The sequence below is a fragment of the Hippocampus zosterae genome, chromosome 12 (genome assembly GCF_025434085.1).
Source record: "Hippocampus zosterae strain Florida chromosome 12, ASM2543408v3, whole genome shotgun sequence".
Taxonomy (NCBI): domain Eukaryota; kingdom Metazoa; phylum Chordata; class Actinopteri; order Syngnathiformes; family Syngnathidae; genus Hippocampus; species Hippocampus zosterae.
Genome location: NC_067462.1, coordinates 9,841,241 through 9,862,162, shown reverse-complemented (window position 1 = coordinate 9,862,162; position 20,922 = coordinate 9,841,241). Strand labels below are relative to the sequence as shown.

The 20,922-nt window shown below is 42.4% G+C and overlaps 2 protein-coding genes and 1 long non-coding RNA gene across 8 annotated transcripts in view; all 3 read right to left on the bottom strand.

The window, feature by feature from the left end:
* Positions 1–529: 529 nt before the first annotated feature.
* On the bottom strand, positions 530–11,453 carry cog3 (component of oligomeric golgi complex 3). Of its 2 annotated transcripts, none has more exons than XM_052082554.1 (23): positions 11,229–11,453; positions 10,907–11,047; positions 10,761–10,822; positions 10,263–10,428; positions 10,043–10,117; positions 9,842–9,934; positions 9,536–9,661; positions 9,370–9,450; positions 9,238–9,281; positions 9,023–9,149; positions 8,718–8,809; positions 8,044–8,183; positions 7,029–7,189; positions 6,813–6,921; positions 6,605–6,732; positions 4,725–4,814; positions 3,973–4,093; positions 3,611–3,699; positions 3,372–3,506; positions 2,893–2,968; positions 2,639–2,766; positions 1,406–1,504; positions 530–1,261 (listed from the first exon to the last, which is right to left on the bottom strand). In XM_052082554.1, exons 1-23 carry the CDS (start codon positions 11,397–11,399, stop codon positions 1,232–1,234), a joined length of 2,484 nt encoding a protein of 827 aa, XP_051938514.1. In that variant the 5' UTR covers positions 11,400–11,453; the 3' UTR covers positions 530–1,231. The 2 variants fall into 2 exon arrangements, with proteins under 2 accessions (XP_051938514.1, XP_051938515.1); XM_052082555.1 differs by having other exon boundaries at positions 10,907–10,974; positions 11,229–11,364.
* On the bottom strand, positions 1,551–2,628 carry LOC127611830 (uncharacterized). Its single transcript, XR_007965475.1, has 3 exons — positions 1,980–2,628; positions 1,713–1,871; positions 1,551–1,623 (listed from the first exon to the last, which is right to left on the bottom strand). It is a non-coding gene; the product is annotated as an uncharacterized LOC127611830 (long non-coding RNA).
* Positions 11,454–15,806: 4,353 nt separating the features above from the next.
* mid1 (midline 1) overlaps positions 15,807–20,922 on the bottom strand; it is a 36,819-nt gene continuing 31,703 nt past the window's right edge. For all 5 annotated transcript variants that reach the window (XM_052082560.1, XM_052082563.1, XM_052082562.1 and 2 more), the window contains exons 5-10: positions 19,869–20,017; positions 19,658–19,785; positions 18,800–18,943; positions 18,292–18,453; positions 18,004–18,211; positions 15,807–16,556 (exon numbers count right to left, since the gene is read on the bottom strand). In XM_052082560.1, the coding sequence (XP_051938520.1) occupies positions 16,208–16,556; positions 18,004–18,211; positions 18,292–18,453; positions 18,800–18,943; positions 19,658–19,785; positions 19,869–20,017 (1,140 nt within the window). In that variant the 3' untranslated portion in view covers positions 15,807–16,207. The remainder of the gene's footprint in view (positions 16,557–18,003; positions 18,212–18,291; positions 18,454–18,799; positions 18,944–19,657; positions 19,786–19,868; positions 20,018–20,922) is intronic.

The following is a 20,922-nucleotide window of genomic DNA, read 5'->3' as shown; positions in this document are numbered from 1 at the left end:
CAATCACATCAAGTGGCCAAGTGAGAGTCTTCAGCAACCCTAAAAACATGCCATCCATCCATCATCTACCGCTTATAAGCCGGGTCGGCTTCGTTATTTTTTTTAAGGGGAAGGTGTGTGAAAATCCACACAAATATGAGGAGGACATGCAGAGATTTGAAATCTGAACTTTACTGTAAGGCAGAGGTGCTAACTGCTAACACGCCATGCTGCGCTAAAGTAATTTTGTGGATGCAAAAGGCGGGATAAACCATTGACCTGTTATTGCATGTTATGTCAGCAAAATCAAATGTGTCACACTGCAAAGACCTGACAGGTTTCAGTTGGGGGTTGTGGGGGTGGGTTGGAGCGCAGCATCGTCCCGCTCCGGAGCATCCAATCCCTTTGCACGGATTCCAGACAGTCAGTCCACAGAAGGTCACGGCACAGGTGCAAAGATGTATCAGCCTGTTTGACAAGCAGACTCCCTAAAGGGCAGAGTCTCATTAGCGAAATGACGTTCGACAGAATCACATTCGCAGCACGTTGGTCAAACCAGATCAAGAAAGTTTTAATCATAAGGTTCATAAATAGTCCAACTGTACACATCATTGTAACTTCATACATTACTTCCCCTATCAACTAGTATTAGTTTGGAGCTAGGTATAAAAGAAAATCAAGTATAAAACATAGTATTCGACCTTTTTACATTGTTGCAACAAAAGATGTGTCGATAGCTATTATCACAAACCTGAGCGTTTGGTTGCACAGGCAGAACAGTTTTATTATACATTGGAAGCACTGTGCTATAATATGCAAATCAAAGGTTTTGCAGCGTTCTTCTTGTTATACTACCAATGGCCATCGAGGGAATCGGAAGGCGAGCTGCCTTACTGGCTGTTAGCTAAATGACTGATCAACAGCCCTCCAGCTCCCCTATTCACAGACCCAAAGAGTCCTTGTCTGAACACTCCAATATATTCAGCCTGCTGGCCCCACACCATCGTCGTGTGCAAAGTACGCTTTATCCTTTCCCATTTGCTGTCAAGTGACATGCGGCTCGGCTCTTTTACCCCTCCGTGTTTTAAACAGGGAAAAAAGAGGGATCTTGACTCGAGCCGCATGGCTCAGCGCACTGCCGACTAGATCTTTGGCTCTATAGAGCGGTATCAGCTCCGAGTGCGGCTCCTGTCGCCCCCTCACAGTCCTGCGGCTCATTCTTGCGACATCACAAGCAGAAGCCTTCTGATCATTACTTATTCACAGACAGCAGCAGGTTAATCTGGGGAAAAGAAAGAAATACTTGTTTGTGGAGCCTATTTAAGGCAGGTGCGAGTCAACCTGCTCTCAGCACAAATGAGAGTTGCAGCTGCATTATTAAAAACACGTCTGGTGTGGCTTCTCTTTGGTTCGCAGTGATGTGTACCTGCTCCATTGACGGACACGCGATGATTTGGAGGTCCTCCCCGCTGTATTCCTCCTGCAGCAAAGTGTGGAGCCTTTGGAATACCTGCTGGATATTATTCTGTAAAGAAAAAAACTCATCACAAGGGCTGAAAGAGTCATACAGACAAACCTAGAAGAAGTGCATCTACAGCATAGCATAGGGATAAAACTCCTGATTTGAACATAAATGAGCAACCCCTCCATTTTGCAGACTGATTATTTTTATTAGGGTTTTGGGTGTGCTGAGACCTATCCTGGCTGACTTTTGGGCCAGAGGCATGGCGCACCCTGTTCTGGTTATCAACCAATTACAGGGAACATAAAAAAATAAACATTCACGTTCATATTCTCGACTTTGGACAATTAAGAGTCCTCAATCATGCTAACATGCATGTTTTGGGATTGTGGGAGGAAGATGACATGCAAACGAAGCCCGGCGGAAGAACCTGACGGATCTATGCAGTCTACTTGGGTTCCATGAGGTATATTGTTATCTTAAAAAAAGGGGGGGAGTTCTTGCTTGGCTGTAGAACAATTACATAATCCACACGAACTTGTATCATAAAATCATATCCAACATAAGAGTTGGGTGTTATTAAATCATGCAAGGGGTTAGTCAGCGTGTGTTTGAAGACTGTTTGAGAGCTACTTTCTAATAATAATAAGACCGCGTGAACATGAATGAGAGATGACAATGCCCATGTCCCGATTTAACTTCAGCCACTTTGGCTACCTTGTACCCAGTAAGTTACATTGATATTTTATGAATGGGACAGATGGTTGTTACTTTTTTGGATCGGACCTCAAAAAAAAAAGAGAAAAAAAGTTGCTTTGACAGTGTGAAAAATGCTGGTTCTAAATGGACTAGAAATGTGTACCAACCACGCTGACATTTAAACGCAGTTACCTAAGCAAAATTGGGCCATGTATAATTTCATAAGAATATTGTCTCATTAATCATATATTATGATTCCGCCAGTGAACTACACACCTGAAGAGCAATGCTCCATCTTTGCCAAACTCATTAGCGGCTCCTTTCACGACAGTATTTACAGCAGTGCGACGAATGTGATTAAGTGAAATATGGTAATGTTCCAGCACGGATGAGTTCGAGCTGACTCTATATCTCTGAATATAACATTCTTTTAAATGGCTGATGATCAAAGTTTTAAAAAAAAAGAAGTAGCAGCTCCTGCTGTTTTGAGGCACACACCCGCACAGGCTTGAAAAGGATGAACTCCGTGTCTCTGTTGGCCAAGTACAAGGACATGCTCTGCAGCGTGCTCGGCAGCTTGTTCTTCATCACCCGGTAGGTTGCACTCACTAGATCGTTGATCTTTGCTGAAAGGAGAGGGGAAAATAAAATAAGGAAGAGAATACAGACATAGCCTAGAGGGTGCTCGGTACAAGTTGAGACAATCCGCAGCGAGATGACAGTGGCCTTTTTCCCCAAGCACCCGAACCTACCGGGCTGAGCCCACGGCTGCTTCGACAGTGTGTATGCGGGGCCACCCTGGATGGCCATGTTTTTCAGCTCTGCGACCTGTGTTCATAGTAAATAATAGTTAGTGACAGCCTTGGAGAGAATCAAAAGAACACAATCGTCTTCACCGAGTCAAATGGATTAACTCCAAAACAGAGACGATTTTGTTGGCTTGACAAATGAACAATTGGTGGTGTTTGCACAAAATAGAGGACAATGGAAATGAGTTGAGTGGGTGGAAAAGGAGGAGAAAAAAAAAAGGTGGGCCGCAAATGACTTGAAGAGAATTGTGTTGAAAGAAAATAGGGCAACATCACAAGTACACATTCCAGCTGAGGGGAAGAAATTTGTCTGCAGTCGAGAGAGAAAAGGTGTCAGTCCAAATGGATTGCAATAAAGTTAAAAGCTGAGAGCTGAAGGTCAGGACGTGCCGTCTGCGCCTGAGGCCACATCTGGCGGTTACCTTGGTGAGAAACTCCTCAAGGTTCCCCGTGAAGATCTGAGTCTGCTGCTGAATGAACTGTTCACAGCTGAACTTCAGGTGTCGGTCCACATCCTTCTTGGAGTCGATGTAGTGCTCCTTTATCTCGGGGGTTCCCTGCGGAGCAGAGAAAATGATGCTTTTAAGAGTGGGCTCCCTTGGCAGACAGTGAATGGCATGTTGAATTAAAGAAAGGACAAAAGGGGAGAATAAATAAAAACCTCCAACAGGAATTCGAGAATGGCGTTGTGACTGTTCAGCCGGAAGAATTTGGGAACAGCCTTCGGGTTCAGGATTTTGAAGGCAGCGTCTAGACAAAGAGCAGAGAAACCAGAAAATCAGGCTGCAGCATTGGAGTGCCCTCTAGTGGCGGCAATCAAATATGACCTTGGATGAAGGTGGTGGGAGGGGCAAACGTGCCCCTGGGAGGCAGCAGTTAGCGTACATTAAGGTGTTAGATGACACTGTAATTTTTGAAATAATTGTTGCCACCGGTGCATGTGATAGGCACGAGTTGCTTAATGAGCATAGGAATGTAATGACGGGCTTTATGGAGCTGAAGACCAACGTTTAATTATCTTACCTCGCGTTTTCTTCAGGTCCAGTGAGATTTCCTTGATGGCAAAATCGGTGTGAAATGGAGCAATCTGTTCACGCATGATCAGGAGGTGCTTGATCAGGAAAAGCTGCCCGTCTATTTGTGTCTGCGGAAGATGGGCGACAGAAAGAGAGCACCGCCGCTAAAAATCCACGCTGCCAAACACACACAAAAAAAAGCGTCGTCTGACTTTCCAGGCGGTCGAGAACAAGGAGAGCGCAAGCAGTCTCGGATATGATAAGGACATTTGGCTAATTAATAACTTCTGCATAACCAGAGCTGGAGAGTGATACAATTCTGTGGAGGTGGGGGGGGGGCATCTGAAGCCATTTATTGCTCAGCTCGTTATTAAAGATTGGGGGATAAAAAAAAGAGGCACGGGGAGGGCACTCGTCATCCGAAATTGATGTTACCGCATTAATTCTAAATGCTAGGTTGAAACGGGCCAGTCAGCGTAGATATTAACAGCAAATTTGAAGGTGAGAGCAGCCCATAAATAAAAGGACGCTTCGCTGAACAGTCTGCGGAGCATAATAACGCCGCCATTACAATAAACTTTAAATGACATCCCAGCTGCTTTAGTTAAGTACCCCATTGCCGCAGGAAGTTCAAACGAAATAGAATTAGGGAGGGGGACGCCATCCAAAAGACAGGCGCTATTTGCAGCTGTTTTCATAATAATACAGAAATTGAGGGGAAAGAACAAAACTTCGCTTGAGCGAGTGAGTGTGCCAAACCTTGTTCTTGAGGATGCTATCAGAGGCACTCAGCAGGGACTGGATGCAGGCAGATAAGGCTTCTTGCGATAAACCCTGGAAGACGGCTCTCTGGAAAAGGCAATATAATGGAGATGAGAATTAGGAAGAAAAAACAAAAGTTGAGGGGATTTCCTATCCACAGATGCCTAACTCTCACGTTTTCCCAGAGAGACACTGGAGGCGGGAAGCAGTACAATTGTCAACATTATGAATGCCTAATAGATTCTTCCGATTTAAAAATAAATAAATAACCCAACAAAAACAAGAAAAGGCCCTATCTGTGTGATTTAGTTTTCTCGCTCCACTGTGGATGTATTCTAATATAAATTGCAAAGCAATAGGGGTGCACCGATCCCGATTTTTTTCATAACTAACATCATATACCTTCAATGTTCCAATCCTGTTTCATTGTAAAACATTGAGCAGTACTTGGGAAACAATACAAGTGAGTTGTTTTAACACACATGAAGCAGTTCTCTAAATGATAAAGTAAAGATTATCCGTCATTACACAGCAGATGAGAACAGCGGCTGACTTTTTCAGTCCTCTGCGGAGGGGGATGAGATTGGTGAAAGATCGGTTTTAAGATTTATTGTTGTATATATGATAGTTGCTGCATGTACAGCACTTTGTATGTAGTGATGGCTGTTTGAAAGTGCTCTATAAATACAGTTGAGCTGAATATTTGAAGGGATCGGCTGACCACCATTTTCCCAACATTTAATGTGACCAATCAGTTTTGGTTAGAGGCAGGCTGAAGACAACGAACCATTCACACCTATGGTCAATTTTGTCTTAAATAAAACTTTATACAGCAAACCGGAGCGAGAAATGAACCCCAAACCAACTGTGAAGCCAGATGTGCTAACGACTAACCCAATTTTGTAGGAATAATTTCTGTGTGTGCACCATTACAAGTAAGGCACGGGCTTTACGCAAGGCTTCCACGTGCACAAACTTGATTGCTCACACAAACAGATGTGGAGGCCACACCCAGGATTGCCTCTGCCCAACAGCAATAAAGATCGTCACTCAGTTCATTTGAGCCTTCTGGGAAGACGACATGCAAATAGATTAATTGAGCACTCGTTGCTATGCATCTTTTGAAAACTGCATCTGAAAGACAGCTGCAAACCAGTGCAGCACAGGCAAAATGAAAGGTGGCAAGGAGAACCTCTTTGCTCGTGTAAACATTCTTGAAATGCCAGAAACAAACCTTTGAAATGCGCATGTAAACGCACATTTAATGCAACATTTTCGTGGACTGACCAATATCATTGTTGATCTCAAGAATGATCTCAAAATGAGGGGTCCAAGTACAGTACCACTAAAATGACCAACGTTAAAATACAGCAGTACCATAGGACTTGGTGTTGATGAAAATAGTCCGATTGTCAAACAAAACGTCTCATGTGGTTCAGGTTTCCCCGATATTAATCGGACAAAAGAGTTCTATTCTGTCACTCTACAATATTTGCTTGTTTTGCCCACTAAGGTTTACAAAGCCATCACTTCCAACTTCATTTTGCATTTCCAAATAACCCAGAGTGAAAATAATCCGTAAAGTTAAGTAAAGTTAAGTTAAATATTAACCCCTCAGTTGCCACTTCTTATACATCTGTTACCAACTATGCACACCTGCTGTTTGGGATCTTTTGATCGCAATATTAGAGGATCAAGTGCTGACAGGCCCGTCACATGACTGTGCAATCTAGAGTAAACAAGCAATTTAGCGCCCACCATTTGCGTTCTTTGTAAATCAGGAACACAAGGATACATATGATAACAAAGGGAGCATTGTTATTCTAGTCGCCAGACCTTCTAGGAAATCGATATCATCAGTATTATTGTGTACTCACATCCATACATCTGTACAACTTGGACAGGCAGACCAGCGTCCGTCTGACCGTCGGATACCACATGCCGTGCAAATCAGCAGGAGAAACAGAAGCCTGCAGACGGGACGGCTCCGGTTTCCCTGCAAGTCCTTATGTAAACATGGAAACGGGTCATACACGCGACTGCAACGTCAAAAAGTGTTGAATTAGTGCGTCAACACACACACACCAGCGTTACTGTTTTTTCTCCCATCCGAATCCTCCAGCTGAATGTCGGAAAACACGGCCTCTTGGGACATTTGCTTCAACTGCTCTTCCTTCAAACTCTGAGCGATTCTCTGGTGAGAAGGACACGGGAGTGATGAGCTGCTAAATACTTTAGAAGTGTGGAGTGTTACAAGCACAATTTACAACCACAGAGTGATAGCTTCCTGTCTGGCCTCACCTCCATCATCTGCAGTTTTTCGGGATAGGCCAGATCCCCTGGGGCAGGCTTGTAGCCTGTGATGTCCGTCTGGATGTAAATGTGTGTCCTGTAGACCAGTCTCTCCTGCACATCCTCCAGCATCTGCTTGACCACGGCATCAAAAGCTCCCAGCTGGCCAGCTGTTTCACAACACATATGCAAGTGCTTCGAAAATTAGAATATTGTATTTAAAAAAAAAATATGTGTGTGTATATTACATATTATATATATATATATATACACACACCCCCCAGTGGTTGAAGAATTGAAACTCGCACATTACCGTATATGGGTTCACTGCAGACAAAGTGAAATGTTTTTAAAGATAAGAAAATGTTTATTTGTCTCACAATGGAGACACATTTTCTGATTGTATTTTTTTTAATAATTTTTATCGTTATAATGGACACTAACAAATACCCCAAATTCTATTTGAGAAATGTAAATATTTCATTTAAAAAAAATAATTGATAACACTGGTAACAGCAAACTAGAATCAGATATGGCTTGGGTTAAATGTATCCCTAAATATATTTTTGACGCTCACTGAAAAAAATATCTTCTATCTAGCACATCGCGTTTTTAAGATATTTTCATTTTGGTCTTTAGGGTGGACATATCAAGGCTTGCACAAGACGGATGCATTGTAATTTATCGCTAATGTTTCAAAGGAAAAAATTCAACAACAACAACAAAATCACCTGTTGCTGAACCTAACCCTTCATTCATAAATATTACTAAATATATTCATCTTGAAAAAATGTTTACTTGCATCTCCGATATGAAAAAATGAATGCAAAATGTGTTGACCAGTGTCATTTGTTGTCTTTGACGCAGATAACAAAATTTGTCAAAACACTTTCATTATTACCTCAGTAAAGACAATATTTGCGCCACTGTGAAGCTGTTCCTAATGTTCTTGTGGCTTGTGTGTTCATGAGCACAATTGAGCGGCATTCGCGGTGCTCTGGGGAGGACAGAAGCTTCCACTCACCATTGTGGTGAACGTGGTCTTCCAGCATCTCGGTCTTGAGGATGCCACAGAGCTCCGACAGAGTTTCCAAGTGGATGACGTGGATGATCAGAGGGCGCAGGACGTCGTACAAAGATAAACACAGCCTCTCCAGCAGCTCTCTGTGTAATATTGAAACATCTAAGACGGAGTCTGAAATTACACCCTGAACTATTAAAATAAGACGTATTCACCCAAAACACATTTGACTCGTGGCACTTTTTTTTACTTGCCGGTTATACGGTGGTCACGGTATTTCATGTACGTTTTTCCTTCTAACGGCACAACTAAAAAGCGTGGACTTCATGAATAAAGCTTGGTAAGCCGTGTTGGAAGAATGAGACAACTAAAGCAGGCTCGATGGGGGCTCTTGAGCAGTTGGGCACTCCTGCTCTACACAAAGATCGGTTATTGCACTGTTGTCACTTTTCAAATTTCGGTTAAAAAAAACTAAACAAATTTAAAACTGCTCCCAGATGCCAGTTTTGCATTTACGCTGTCTATTAGTCACAGTAGGCTAAATTGTTATCCTTTTGGGATATGTCGCTCTCTTAACTCATTCACTCCCAAAGACGTTTTAAAATTTTTTACACGGTATTTGAAAGCACAACAAAGTTTGTGAGAAGAAATCTGGATAGAGGGGTGGCACTACTCACTCTAGTTTGGGTGTGGGCATGGAGAAGAACTCATTGTAAAGCTGATGCTCATCCTGGCATACATGAACCATGAAGGAACAGCCACTGCGGACCTGCACAAAACGGAAAAGGCCTTTACACAACATTTATGCTGACATAAATGTCGGCAGGTTAAAACCATTTATCATGTGCGCCGATTCATCGAGACCCCTGTAAAAAAATATGCTCAGGTCTAACCCTCGGCGCTTTCTCGTCTGATGTGAAATGTCACGCGGCTGCTATTAAGAAGGGCAGTTGTGCTTTGAGCTCGGTCGTGCCTCACTCACCAGGGCACAGTGGTCTTTGCTGTTTTGCTGAGTCAGATCTGTGATTGTGGAAGTAATGCTGGGAGTGAGGAGCTGCTCTCTCTGGTCCAGGTAACACTGGTGGATTTCATCCAAAAGGTGATGGTATCTGCAGGGAGAAGCAAAGAGTCCATTCAGAGTATGGGGCTGACAGCACTGTGTGGGGAAATGCACATTTAAATATGGAGAGCACTCACTCTGGAATCTTGGCCGCCCGCTGTTCTATCTGTTCTATTAGTGACTGGAAGAAAAATAAAGGACACTTCTGCAAAGTGCTAATATGCAATTATATATATAAAAAAAATAACAATAATAATGGTCAAACTTACACGAACTTTGGGTGCAGCTGCTCTAAATCGAACGTAGTAGAGTGTAAAGGCATTGTCGGCGTTTGCCAGACTCATTGGATCCTGGAATATAAGCACAAAATTGTTCCGTTATATAATGAAACACGATTAATTAGATCAACAATATACAACTACGGCTGTGTCGTACCCTTTTTGTTAAAGCGCTTGAGAGGTTCTGCATCGTGTTTACAATGTGGGCCTTCATGAAGTGCATGGCTTTGGAGAGACACTGCTTAAACTTGGCCAGGTAAATGGGGTAGTCTTTGAAATTAGGCTTTAAAAACACACACACACACACACACACACACACACACACACACACACACACACACACACACACAGAAGTCAGCAGGAGTCTTCTTTTCAAACACAACAAGAGGCAATCCATATTTTTAACCTAAATTATGATGTCATCCATTTTTTTAAATGATGAGACAAGAGTCAAAGTACTTACATGTGAAGAAACGTAATCAATACAGTCATCGAGTTTGGAGAGCATTGGTATAAAGCCTTCATTATTTACAGATAAGGAGGATGAGTTCAGTTTCTGGAAACACATACACAAAGAAATATGAGCATGTCCATTTACGGATACAAACTACACTAAAATAAGGCAAATAAAATCATATTTCAAGAAGAAGAAACAAAAACTAACCGTGTTTATGTGCTCCAGCTCATTAAAATATGAGAGTTTCTGCTGTATGTTCTCCGCAAGGTCAACAAGCTCTGCCTGCAAGGAAGAAATACAAAAAGAAACAGTTGAACCTTAAGTCGCCAGACTAGGCAAAAAATACAGAAAAAGAGGGAAACTTTGTTCCTATTTCCCCATATAGTAACTTTGTATTCAGTAACTAATTGTTGTTTAATCGCCTTACTTGTTCTTTTAAAAGTTGTTCACAAGCCTCGTGTAATGTGCCGGTCTTGTTAGACACGAACAAGTACTGTTTCTGCAAGGAATCCAGCTGCTCCAGAGCAGCACTGACATCTTTCAGGATGGCATCACATTGGTTCTGGTAGCAGCTCAGATCATCTCGCGTCCGCCTGCAATTCAGAGAGAAAAATGAATCGAAATGGAATGTGGGAGGAAACTGGAGTACCGGTACCTTTTATTCTTTTACCCCCTCTATCTGTATCGTCAACCCTTGTTTGCATTATTTTGGAATAAGTGATGCATATTTTAAAAAAAAGTCTACAAGTCTAAGACAAACATCAAACCAGAATGAATCCCTTCATTCTTGCGGAACTGAGGTCTCCAACCATCACAATTAACATGCATGCACTATTGATAACTACTACTACTGACTTGATGACCAAAACATGATAGCACGTGACGAGCATTGTGTATGGCAATACAGCACGAAATATTGACACACCTGTACTTTGCACTCTCGTCCTGATCCATGTTGGCTTGTAACTTGGCAAACCAGGCGAAAAACTGCAACAAACATCAGCGTTTAGTGATGCTTGCGCAACACGTAAGTCGAGGCGTGCAGTACATTTAAAATAGATATCAAGATACCTGTTGTGCAGTTTCTATCCGGTCATTATCCATTTGGAGCATCTGGAAGCCTTTGAGGAGGACGTCCTCTGTTGATTGGGGCACGGTGGCAGTGAAAGGAAGGCAGCGAGATGAAAGGCTGCCCAGATCCTCAATGGGTAACTACACAGCATCATACTCTCAATACATTTCTTTAAAACGGCATAAAAGGTTGAGGAGAAAAAAACAATATCTTTGTAATATAGTAACGTTAATATATTACTTTAAGAGGTAGTTTAGTGAACCTAAAAGTCATGACAAAGTCGGTTAGCATCAATGCTAGCGAGCTAGCTTCGGAGCTCACCTCGGAGGGGATAGCTGGCATTTCTGCAGCTGCTCGGATCTCCAGCACGGAGTCCGTCTGCTTGTCCGTGAGGGGAGCCACGGCGTCCGGGCGGCGGTCCCACAACGACAGCTTCTCCCGGGTCTCCTTATCTGTCAAGTCGAGCAGGGACTGCTGCTCTGTAGACGCCATCGTCACTCGGCAGGGTAAACGTCAGCAATGGACACGGACGCTACTTCCTGTTCCGGGATGCTGGTAGGCAAGGCTCAGCGAAGAAATGGCGGGTGAGCCAATCACATTACAGCTGACGTTTCTTCATCGGTTATGGCTCATAAATTATTTCTTTGTATTTATTTATAATGCAATATGGGAAAAAAAGTGATTTCTGAAAGTATACTTGTGGGGGGTTTCTCTGAATACTTCAACTTCCTCCTACATCCCCAAAACATATATTAGGCACTTTGAAGACTTCATTGCAGGTTCATTGAAGACTACATTTTCCAAAGGTTTGTGTGTGTTGTTTGTCTAGCTGTGTCATGTGGCTGGCAACCCTAATGAAGATAAGCAGAATAGAAAAGGGATGGATGATTATTTTATTTGCTATATTTGGGTGTACCTTATCTGGACAACAGTATTAGGAAATCTGGAAATTCTTTGGAAGGAGTCCAGATGTTTTGAAATTTAGGTGGGGGTGGGCTGGACAAAGGATATGTAGAGGATGACTTGAATGAAATATGAAAACACATGCACACGCACGCACACACACACACACACACACACACACACGCAACCTCAAATCCTTTTTTTGCTATGCATATTTGACCAAGCGATGCGAGTTTATGATTCATTCATTCATTCATTCATTCATCTTCCGAGCCGCTTGATCCTCACTAGGGTCGCGGGGGGTGCTGGAGTCTATCCCAGCTGTCTCCGGGCAGTAGGCGGGGGACACCCTGAATCGGTTGCCAGCCAATCGCAGGGCACACAGAGACGAACAACCATCCGCGCTCACACTCACAACTAGGGACAATTTAGAGTGTTCAATCAGCCTGCCACGCATGTTTTTGGAATGTGGGAGGAAACCGGAGCACCCGGAGAAAACCCACGCAGGCCCGGGGAGAACATGCAAACTCCACACAGGGAGGCCGGAGCTGGAATCGAACCCGGTACCTCTGCACTGTGAAGCCCACGTGCTAACCACTTGGCTACCGGGCCGCCCCGAGTTTATGATAAAATGCCAAAATAAATTTACATGAAGGGGTGTGTGTTATTTTTTTAAAATTGTTCTGCTTGTTGCAAACCTATTTCTGTTTCAGCTATGTTTGCCTTTAACTAATTTGATCTCTACAACAACTACCGGTATACTAGGAACAAACTATCCATCCATCCATCCATCCATTTTCTGAACCGCTTAATCCTCACTAGGGTCGCGGGGGGTGCTGGAGCCTATCCCAGCCGTCTTCGGGCAGTAGGCGGGGGACACCCTGGATCAGTTGCCAGCCAATCGCAGGGCACACAGAGACGAACAACCATCCACGCTCACATTCACACCTAGGGACAATTTAGAGCGTCCAATCAGCCTACCATGCATGTTTTTGGAACGTGGGAGGAAACCGGAGCACCCGGAGAAAACCCACGCAGGCCCGGGGAGAACATGCAAACTCCACACAGGGAGGCCGGAGCTGGAATCGAACCCGGTACCTCTGCACTGTGAAGCCGACGTGCTAACCACTGGACTACCGGGCCGCCAGGAACAAACTAATGCAATGAAAAACGACACGAAAAAGTGGAGCATTGAGGCATACGTTTATGAAAGATTCTCTGCTGGGGGGTTTTGTGTGTGTTTATGTGAAAACAATTTTCTTTTTGAAGACACAATTTGCCAATTCTTCATCAAGGATATTGCGTAATAGATGAGACAAGAAAGACAAAGAAATGATATTACCAGAAACATTATGTCTTCTTTTTTGAAATCACAAAATGTTTTTCTGTTGTATTATGTGTAATTTAGTTGAATTTGTATATGCTTTTTACACAGCTGCTGTTGACAAATTGAGTCATTGGGGGTGAGGATTCATCAGAGAATTTGCTATACGGGCTGTGAAAGTATGCAGGATTTCCACAATTGATCGATAATGGCCTGCAGCATTTGTTGATGGGTCTCCAAGCATGCGGGTGGTAACCTTTTAAGAGCCTGCCGGGGTCTCGTGGGGAGGTTACGTGGAGTTCAGTGTGTTTATCCGCTTTGGTGGAAAGGAATCACTGCAGAGTTCAAGCTGTGTTACACCAGCACAAAAAGACACGTCAGAGCACATCACATCAAGTTACACACGCACACACACATCTTTCTGTGTTTATTCCCTCCCCCCTTTTGGACTGCAATGCAATGAATGTTTGTCTAAGATTTAATCTGAGATTATGTTTTAATTAGTGCAAAATGACCTGGAGACCGATCATATTAATAGTGCACCTCACATCAAGCCCCTTCGAAAAACAGAGAATGCTGGATGTCTCCTTGTTAGCAAATTATACCGCCAAGATTGTCCAGAAAGTGTTTTTTTAATGAATTTAGGAAATGTATGAATTTAAATGAACTTTTATGAACTCCAATTAGGCCTCATCACAGTACAAAAACAACCCTCATTAATTAAAGTACTCAATGAGACAAGATTGAACACTGTCACACTCATGCTAGTCTTATTGGACACGAGTACAACTTTTTCATACAACTGATCTTAATATATTTGGATGGGATTACATGGAACAGTACTAAAATGGTTCAGGTTTGAATTGGAGGAAAAGAATTACCGGGTGACCATTGGAAGTTTAAAATCTGTTTGAATGGCCATGTGACGTGGGGTTCTTCAAGGGTCAGTCCTTGGACCTTTTCTGTGCCAGACTGTGTATGTTACTTTGGGGTCAAATGCCTCAGAAAGCCCTCATGGCAATCAGTTATGCAGATGACACACAGCGATATTTATCAACGTCCCCAAATGACAGCAGTTCAATTAACAGTCTGCGTCACCGTCGACAGGAAATTAACGACTGGATGAACAGAAATTTCCTTCAGCTAAATGAAAACAAAGCAGAGGTAATTGTTATCAGCATTGAAGAAAAGAAGATTGCAATTAGAAAACAGCTGGAGTGACTGTCTTTAGAAACCAAAGCCCAAGTCCAAAATCTTGGGGTGCTGATAGACTCAGATCTGACTTTCAGCAATCAAGTCAAATGAATTACTAAAACAGTCTTTTACCAGCCGAAAACCATATTAAGGCTAAAGGGTTGTCTGCTTTCCAAGCAGACGAGGAGAAACAGGAAAAACTTATCCATCCTTTTATCTCCAGTAGACTTGCTTATTGTACTGTATACTTTTTGGACTCCCTCAAAAAAAAAAAAACATAAACGGCTCATTCAGCATGTTTCAGCTCGTGTTCTGACCAGAGCAAAGTGATCAGTTCTAATTACTCCAGTCCTAAAGTATTTACACTGGTTGATTTTACGCACTATCACCAGCGGTCAACTTCTTTTTACATTTGTTTGTCAATGAAGAAAGTTAAAATGTCATGGAAAACATTGTCAGTGCAGTTATTACAAGTGTAATGATGGCGATCGTTTATACCCTGGAGCAGATTGCTAGAGTATGTTAAGGAATTATTCCGCTAGAAGTAGTAGTAGAACATTGTTGAATTTCATCTTGCTATGAGAACTATTGATACTAGTCTCTCTCCTGAGAATCTGCTGAAGTAGTTAAAACAAAGAATGTACTTTGAAGTTAGAGCCATTTCCCTCTGGTTAATTAACAGCCCCCCAAGGGCTTTTATTGCCTCCACTTCCTCATAAAAGTCCCTGAAGGCTCTCAAGTGCCCTCAAAGAGGAACCCTAATCTCAAGATCTGTGACCAGCAGCAGTGGTCTATACTTTGTCATCATATCAGAATCGAACTTTGCTTGATCTTCCTTATTTCTGCTTTTTATTTGGTTATGGTGTTGTTCCTTCCTGTTGGTTGTGTTTGTTCAGACACTGAAAGAAACAATGTACAAATGCGGTTGAGGGTATTTCCTGCTCAATGTTATTACAATCAACTTTAGTGCCCTCGGCCCCCACCACTTCGGGGGCCCCCCTCCGCGGGACATGTTTTAGAGGAGCTGTTATCTCCGGTATCTTTGTTCCTTTGTTCCTGCCATCGCACCAAATGGGGGGTAGTGGTGGTCTGGTCTCACCTCACCGCTCCTGGCTTCCTTCGGCCACACCGGGTCAGATGACATGTAACTTTCTTTGTTTCGGGATTTGCATGGGAGGCGTACCTCCCAGCCTCTCATTATCATATTGTCTCTATATAATCTCATGAATGTGTTTCTTCGGGGCTTCTGAAAGGACTCTGAACTCTCAGAAGCCCAAATCGATTTGTGTTGCGATAAACGGAAAACGAACGACTTGGTGTTGTGTCTTTATTCCACTTTGCAGAGGTATAAAAGGACTTGTGTCCTAGGAGAGCGAGAAGCAAACGAAAAGCTGACTCTCCTCAACAAGTACGAAGTAGAAAAATGAGCATATTTAAATGAAACTGTGGAAAATGAAACTAAAAATATCCCATACAACTGATTTACAAATGTATTTTATTATGACAGTCTTTTTTTCTCCTCAAAGTGCTAAAAAGTTTGCAACCACAGACAGTATTAAAATAGTAAATTATCACACACCCCTCAAAAAACTTTCGAACTACACATAAAAATTCCTCCCAATTTTTTTACATCACATTGACACAAATGCACAAATTAAGATTAGGTGAGTAAAAAAAAAGCAGGCTATTTAACATATTCTAGCAATTTAAAACAGTAGGTATCTCCTTTTGAAACAATTATCCAGCAGAATAATGTATATACATGTGCAAAGTTTCACAAAACTAATTAAAAAATGTGAATTGTTTAAACTTATCTAAAGGTCGGATGAGGAATTAACACATTCAGTCATTTATTGTGCCTATGAAAGTCCACACAAAGTCAATTGCTGGACTCGCTTCCCTCCAGGTGGTCTGGGATAGGCAGTCCAGTGAGGATGGTAAGACATCGATTCCACACATTGAACACGGGGCAAACGGGCTGTGTGAAGGCGATGTCGAACGTGTGCAAGTGCTGAGAGCCCACGGCATCGTAGAACGACAGAGATCCCGAGTCGTAATCGAGCAGAATGCCAAGTCGGCGCAGGTGCGGTGAGGGCTCCAATGCGGTCTCCTTGCTGTTGTGACGGGCCACCCACGAGTTGTTACAGCGGGATAGTACCCAGGAGGCCGAGTTCTTTCCCACCCACTCGTGCTTTGGTGCCGACTTGTAGGCAATACCCACTGCAAACCTCCATGATGGAAGGGAAAAAAGGAAAAGTATGACTATATCTCGTGGACTGGAATAGCACTTATTCTTTCCCACTGCACAATTTCGGCTTCGTTTTCCACTTCAAAACAGTACTCGGGGAAACTCCAAAAACAATACTGCACATGGAAGGGGAAGGTACAGGTCTCCTGTATTTACTTCTCGATGTTCTCTGGGCCACAGTAAGCAGACGATATACTCAAGTGCAGACAAGGTTGTTCAAGTTCATAAAAAACTAGCAACAAAAGAGAAAATATTATTGTGAACAAAATAAAATAAAAACGAATGAAAAAAATGAAAATACATCTTCGATTGATAAAACTAATTAAAATGATATATAATTTAAAAATGTCCTTAATTTTTATCGATGTCAATTAATATCCCAAATGAGCTTTTGGCATTCACTTTAAATGTTTTCATTTTAGTGTTGCTATTAGTCCGTAGAGAAGGAGGATCACAGAGTCATTTGAGAATTGTCGTTATCTTCACTTTGTTACACAATACTTTGTAAACAAACATTCCAGATATTTAAAAATCTAAAACTAATTCGAAAAATAGTAAAGACTCGACAAAGCAAGCCCCCCCCCACCCCCCCACACACACACATAAACTAAAAGGTAATGCAAACTAACACATTTGCTCTCAAAACTAGTTAAAACAAATTCAATTTTAGAAAATTCAAGACAAAATAAAAACTATCCATTTCAACCCCGCTTATCCTGTACAGTGGGGAGTTGCTGATGCTGACTCCACCCTGAACTGGTTGCCAGTCAGTTGGAGGGCACATATATAGGCAAACAAACGTTCAAATTGTCTCCGAGTGTGTACCGATTCCACGCTGAACGCACACAAGTCCAATGTGAGTACCACTACACCATTAGCGAAAAACGAACTATTGTGAAAAATCCGAAATTATTAAAACCCTACTGGAGAGAGAGAGAGACTAAGGGCAGGACCCTAATATTACCATGGGTATTTATATTTTTGTATTTTATTCAAGAGGAGATGGGGGGGCTGTAAGAATATTTGCAGCAAATTGCAGACTGTGGACTAAAATACTGCAGTATCCAGAGCTGGGGTAAAGCAATCGGGTAGGGTAGTTAGCATGTGTATTCATTTTTGACGTTTAATTTTATTTAAGATGTGATTCAAGGCAGCTAGAGAATGGAGCGCTGCAGGAAACTAGAGACTATCGAGTGTAATATCTCAGCAGCCAGACTAAGACACAGCAATGGGGTAAGCTAGCATTATCATGTGTGCTTATTTTTTGCTGAATCCCCCCCCCCCAAAAAAAATCAATTAAAATAATTTTATAATTTAATTAGCATTTGTTGTTGTTGCTGTTTTGCTTAATTACCCTAACACCAAATATTGAATTAAAATTGATGATTTTTTTTCCCCCCCAAGGAAAACAAGTTAAAAGTACTCACCATGTGCTTCCTCCAATGAGAGCCTCCCAGTAATGGCGACCGCTGTCAATGTAAACGTTCCCGGTGACACCGTAGCTGCTGTTGCTGGTGAAGCGGTCCTGGCTGTGACTCTTCTTGGACGACGTCTCATCCCTCTCCACCGTCAGGTTGTCGTGGGACACACGCAATTTCCGGTGAGCGGACTTGGGATCCAGTTTGAACGGTTGACCTTGGATGAAAACAAAATCCAGACAATGTCAGTGAGGCTGAGGAATCTTTTGTCGAGAAACATGTGGACAAGAGACTTACTGTTGGTTTTGAGCTTTCCTGGTTCGCTACTGCGGTGTCCGGCCTGGTTGATGGCTTTAACGATGAAGACGTATTTGGTGCCACACTGGAGCCCATGCACTGTGTAGTGATTTTGCTTGATGTTTGGCACGATCATCCAGCTGTCCGCCGAGTTGCACAAACCTGAAGAACATCAAACAGGCAGTGGATCCTTCGGTATCTAGTAACAGTTAACTTTAGTTTCTTATAAGATTTGTCCTTTTTTTTGTCACTATTCACATGCAGGGGAAGGCTCAGCAGGGGTTGGCACTCCCTCACTTGCCTCACCCGACTGCACGTCCCTGTCTAGTAACAACCTAATTCCCATTCTCGTCACAGTTTCACTCTCGCTGTTTCACTCGGGAGGAATGGAAAAAAAAATACAAGTTCTCATCAAACTTTTAGTATTGATCAAGAGAAATCTAACAACAACAGCACAAGAAAAGGTGAACAAAGACAATAAACATGAGCGGCAAAAAAAACAACTTACTGACAACATTGGCGTGAGTAGTGAAGATGGCATATTGGAGTTCATAAGACACGACGGTGAACTCGTCGTCTGACGTCCAGTGAACCGTGATTGTGTCATACGAAGCTGTGCATAATTCCTCGCGGATTACCGGCGGATTTGGCGCTGGAACAAGGAAGAAAACAAACATACAAAAAAACCCCAACAAATGTTGTTCGGAGATGATCATCAAAGGCTTCGCACTGCGCATGGATAAAAAAAAGAGAAAAGCTAACAAAAAACAATTTGTCACAGGGATTAGTGGGTGCTTATTAGCATCAGGTCTTTGTTATTTGTTTGACGTCTAACAAGTTAATTCAGATGCAGTCACAATTCCACAACCCAAAAAGTAAAATCACACAGACACAAACATGATTTGTTTTGTACATATGACCTTTTTTGTGTTAATACTTGGCAAAGTGAAAAGTTTGATTATGCAGCTTGAAATTTTAAATTTCTCAATAAAAAGAAGGGGAAAAAAGCATAACAGTGACATCGGGTTGCTTTAGTGACATTCTAGTGCTTTAGTGGATCGAAACTCAATAAAAGTGTTGTTGCTCTGCATACTATTACTAAAACCTACGACTGTACTTTGCATCATTTGTTGAAAAGAAAAAAAATATGGAGACAAAGTTTTCATTAGTTGCGCTAACTACTACTATAACCCACAATCTTGTGCCTACTCATTGAATAAAAAATGACAGAAATTTTTGAAAACCGAGCAAGACACCACTTTTGATCTGAAGTACCATCACAAACAAACACACAACAATTTGTGCAAACCTGAATCATTCTCATCAAGCCAAGCATCATCGTACCACATAACAGCAAAACACTCACCTGTGAGATAATCCAAGGTCTCTAACATTTTCTTCTCCCTTGTGAAGTCTAGAGCAAAAGTATCAAAGGTGTCGTTCAGGTTTATTTCAGGCAGCAAGATCTGAGAGGACGCTGTTGCCATGGAGACCCTGTAAAAGTTCAAAGAAAGCACAAAGAGGTGCTGAAATTTTCATCAACTCTTCGTCCCAAGATGCTCTCGGCATCCACTGACCTGTCGCAGATGCTTTTGGCCGACTGAAGGAAGCGAGAGGCGTCCGTCTCTTTCAGGGTGTGGTCGGCCTGAGCGATGAGCGAGGTGGACCTCTCCACGCACTGCTTGCAGCTGCCGATTTGCTGGGCCAGCTTCCTCAGACGCACTGTCTGGGCGGGCCGAGCGGAATCCATTGGTAAAAAATGTGCCAAATGAAGGATTTTGTTACTCCCAAGGAAGGACTGACCCTAACAAACATGTGTGGTACTTCATTTTACTGTCCCAGACTGCAATGATGAAAAGTGAAAATTTGCCCCAAAAGCTTGATCCAGATCTGAAGCAAAATTTGCATCATACTGATCCCTGAATCTTTTTTAAAATTGTACCACGCAACACACATCGGAGGTTTTCTTTAGTTTTTCGTAGCTCATATGGTAACATCCAAAAAGGTCTTGAAGAAAAAGAAACTGGGGAGAGAAAAGGGTTTTGTAATTTTGACATTTTACAATCCACTTGTGTGATAAAAGTGAAAATAAATAAATAAATAAGCACGCGAATCTCAAGGTTAAACGAAGGTCTCATCAATCAAGGTTTACAAAAAGGCTTTGAACAAATGATGCGTGAGAGAGATGGTTTCTCTGCATGCCAAAAAAAAAGAGATGAGTTGACTCAGAGGCTTTGTTACATGCCTGTGCTGTTCTGTCGCTGCCATATAGGCATTCATACAAGGTGCGTGATTGGTTCCTGGCTCGAAATTGACCAATGAGAGAGTGGATTCATCCCGTTAGCTGATTTTCTGCGCGTCATTGCTGGTCTTTTGAACGTGTCGCAGACTTTATCTTAGCGCAGTGTTCGCAATAACTTTTTTTTGATTCGCTACGCTACGTCCCCCCCCGTTGAAGCAATGTGTCCAACCTGCGAAGGGTTACAGTCTTTCCGGTCTCATTCAGAAGCTACTGATTTGACCCCCACATACTGAGCGTGGTATGCCAGTTGCCCATTAAAGCATGAATGATCGTTTCCATGTTTTTTTTGTTTTTTTTTTGCAGGTCAGAAGTGCCATCGCTTCTGGAAT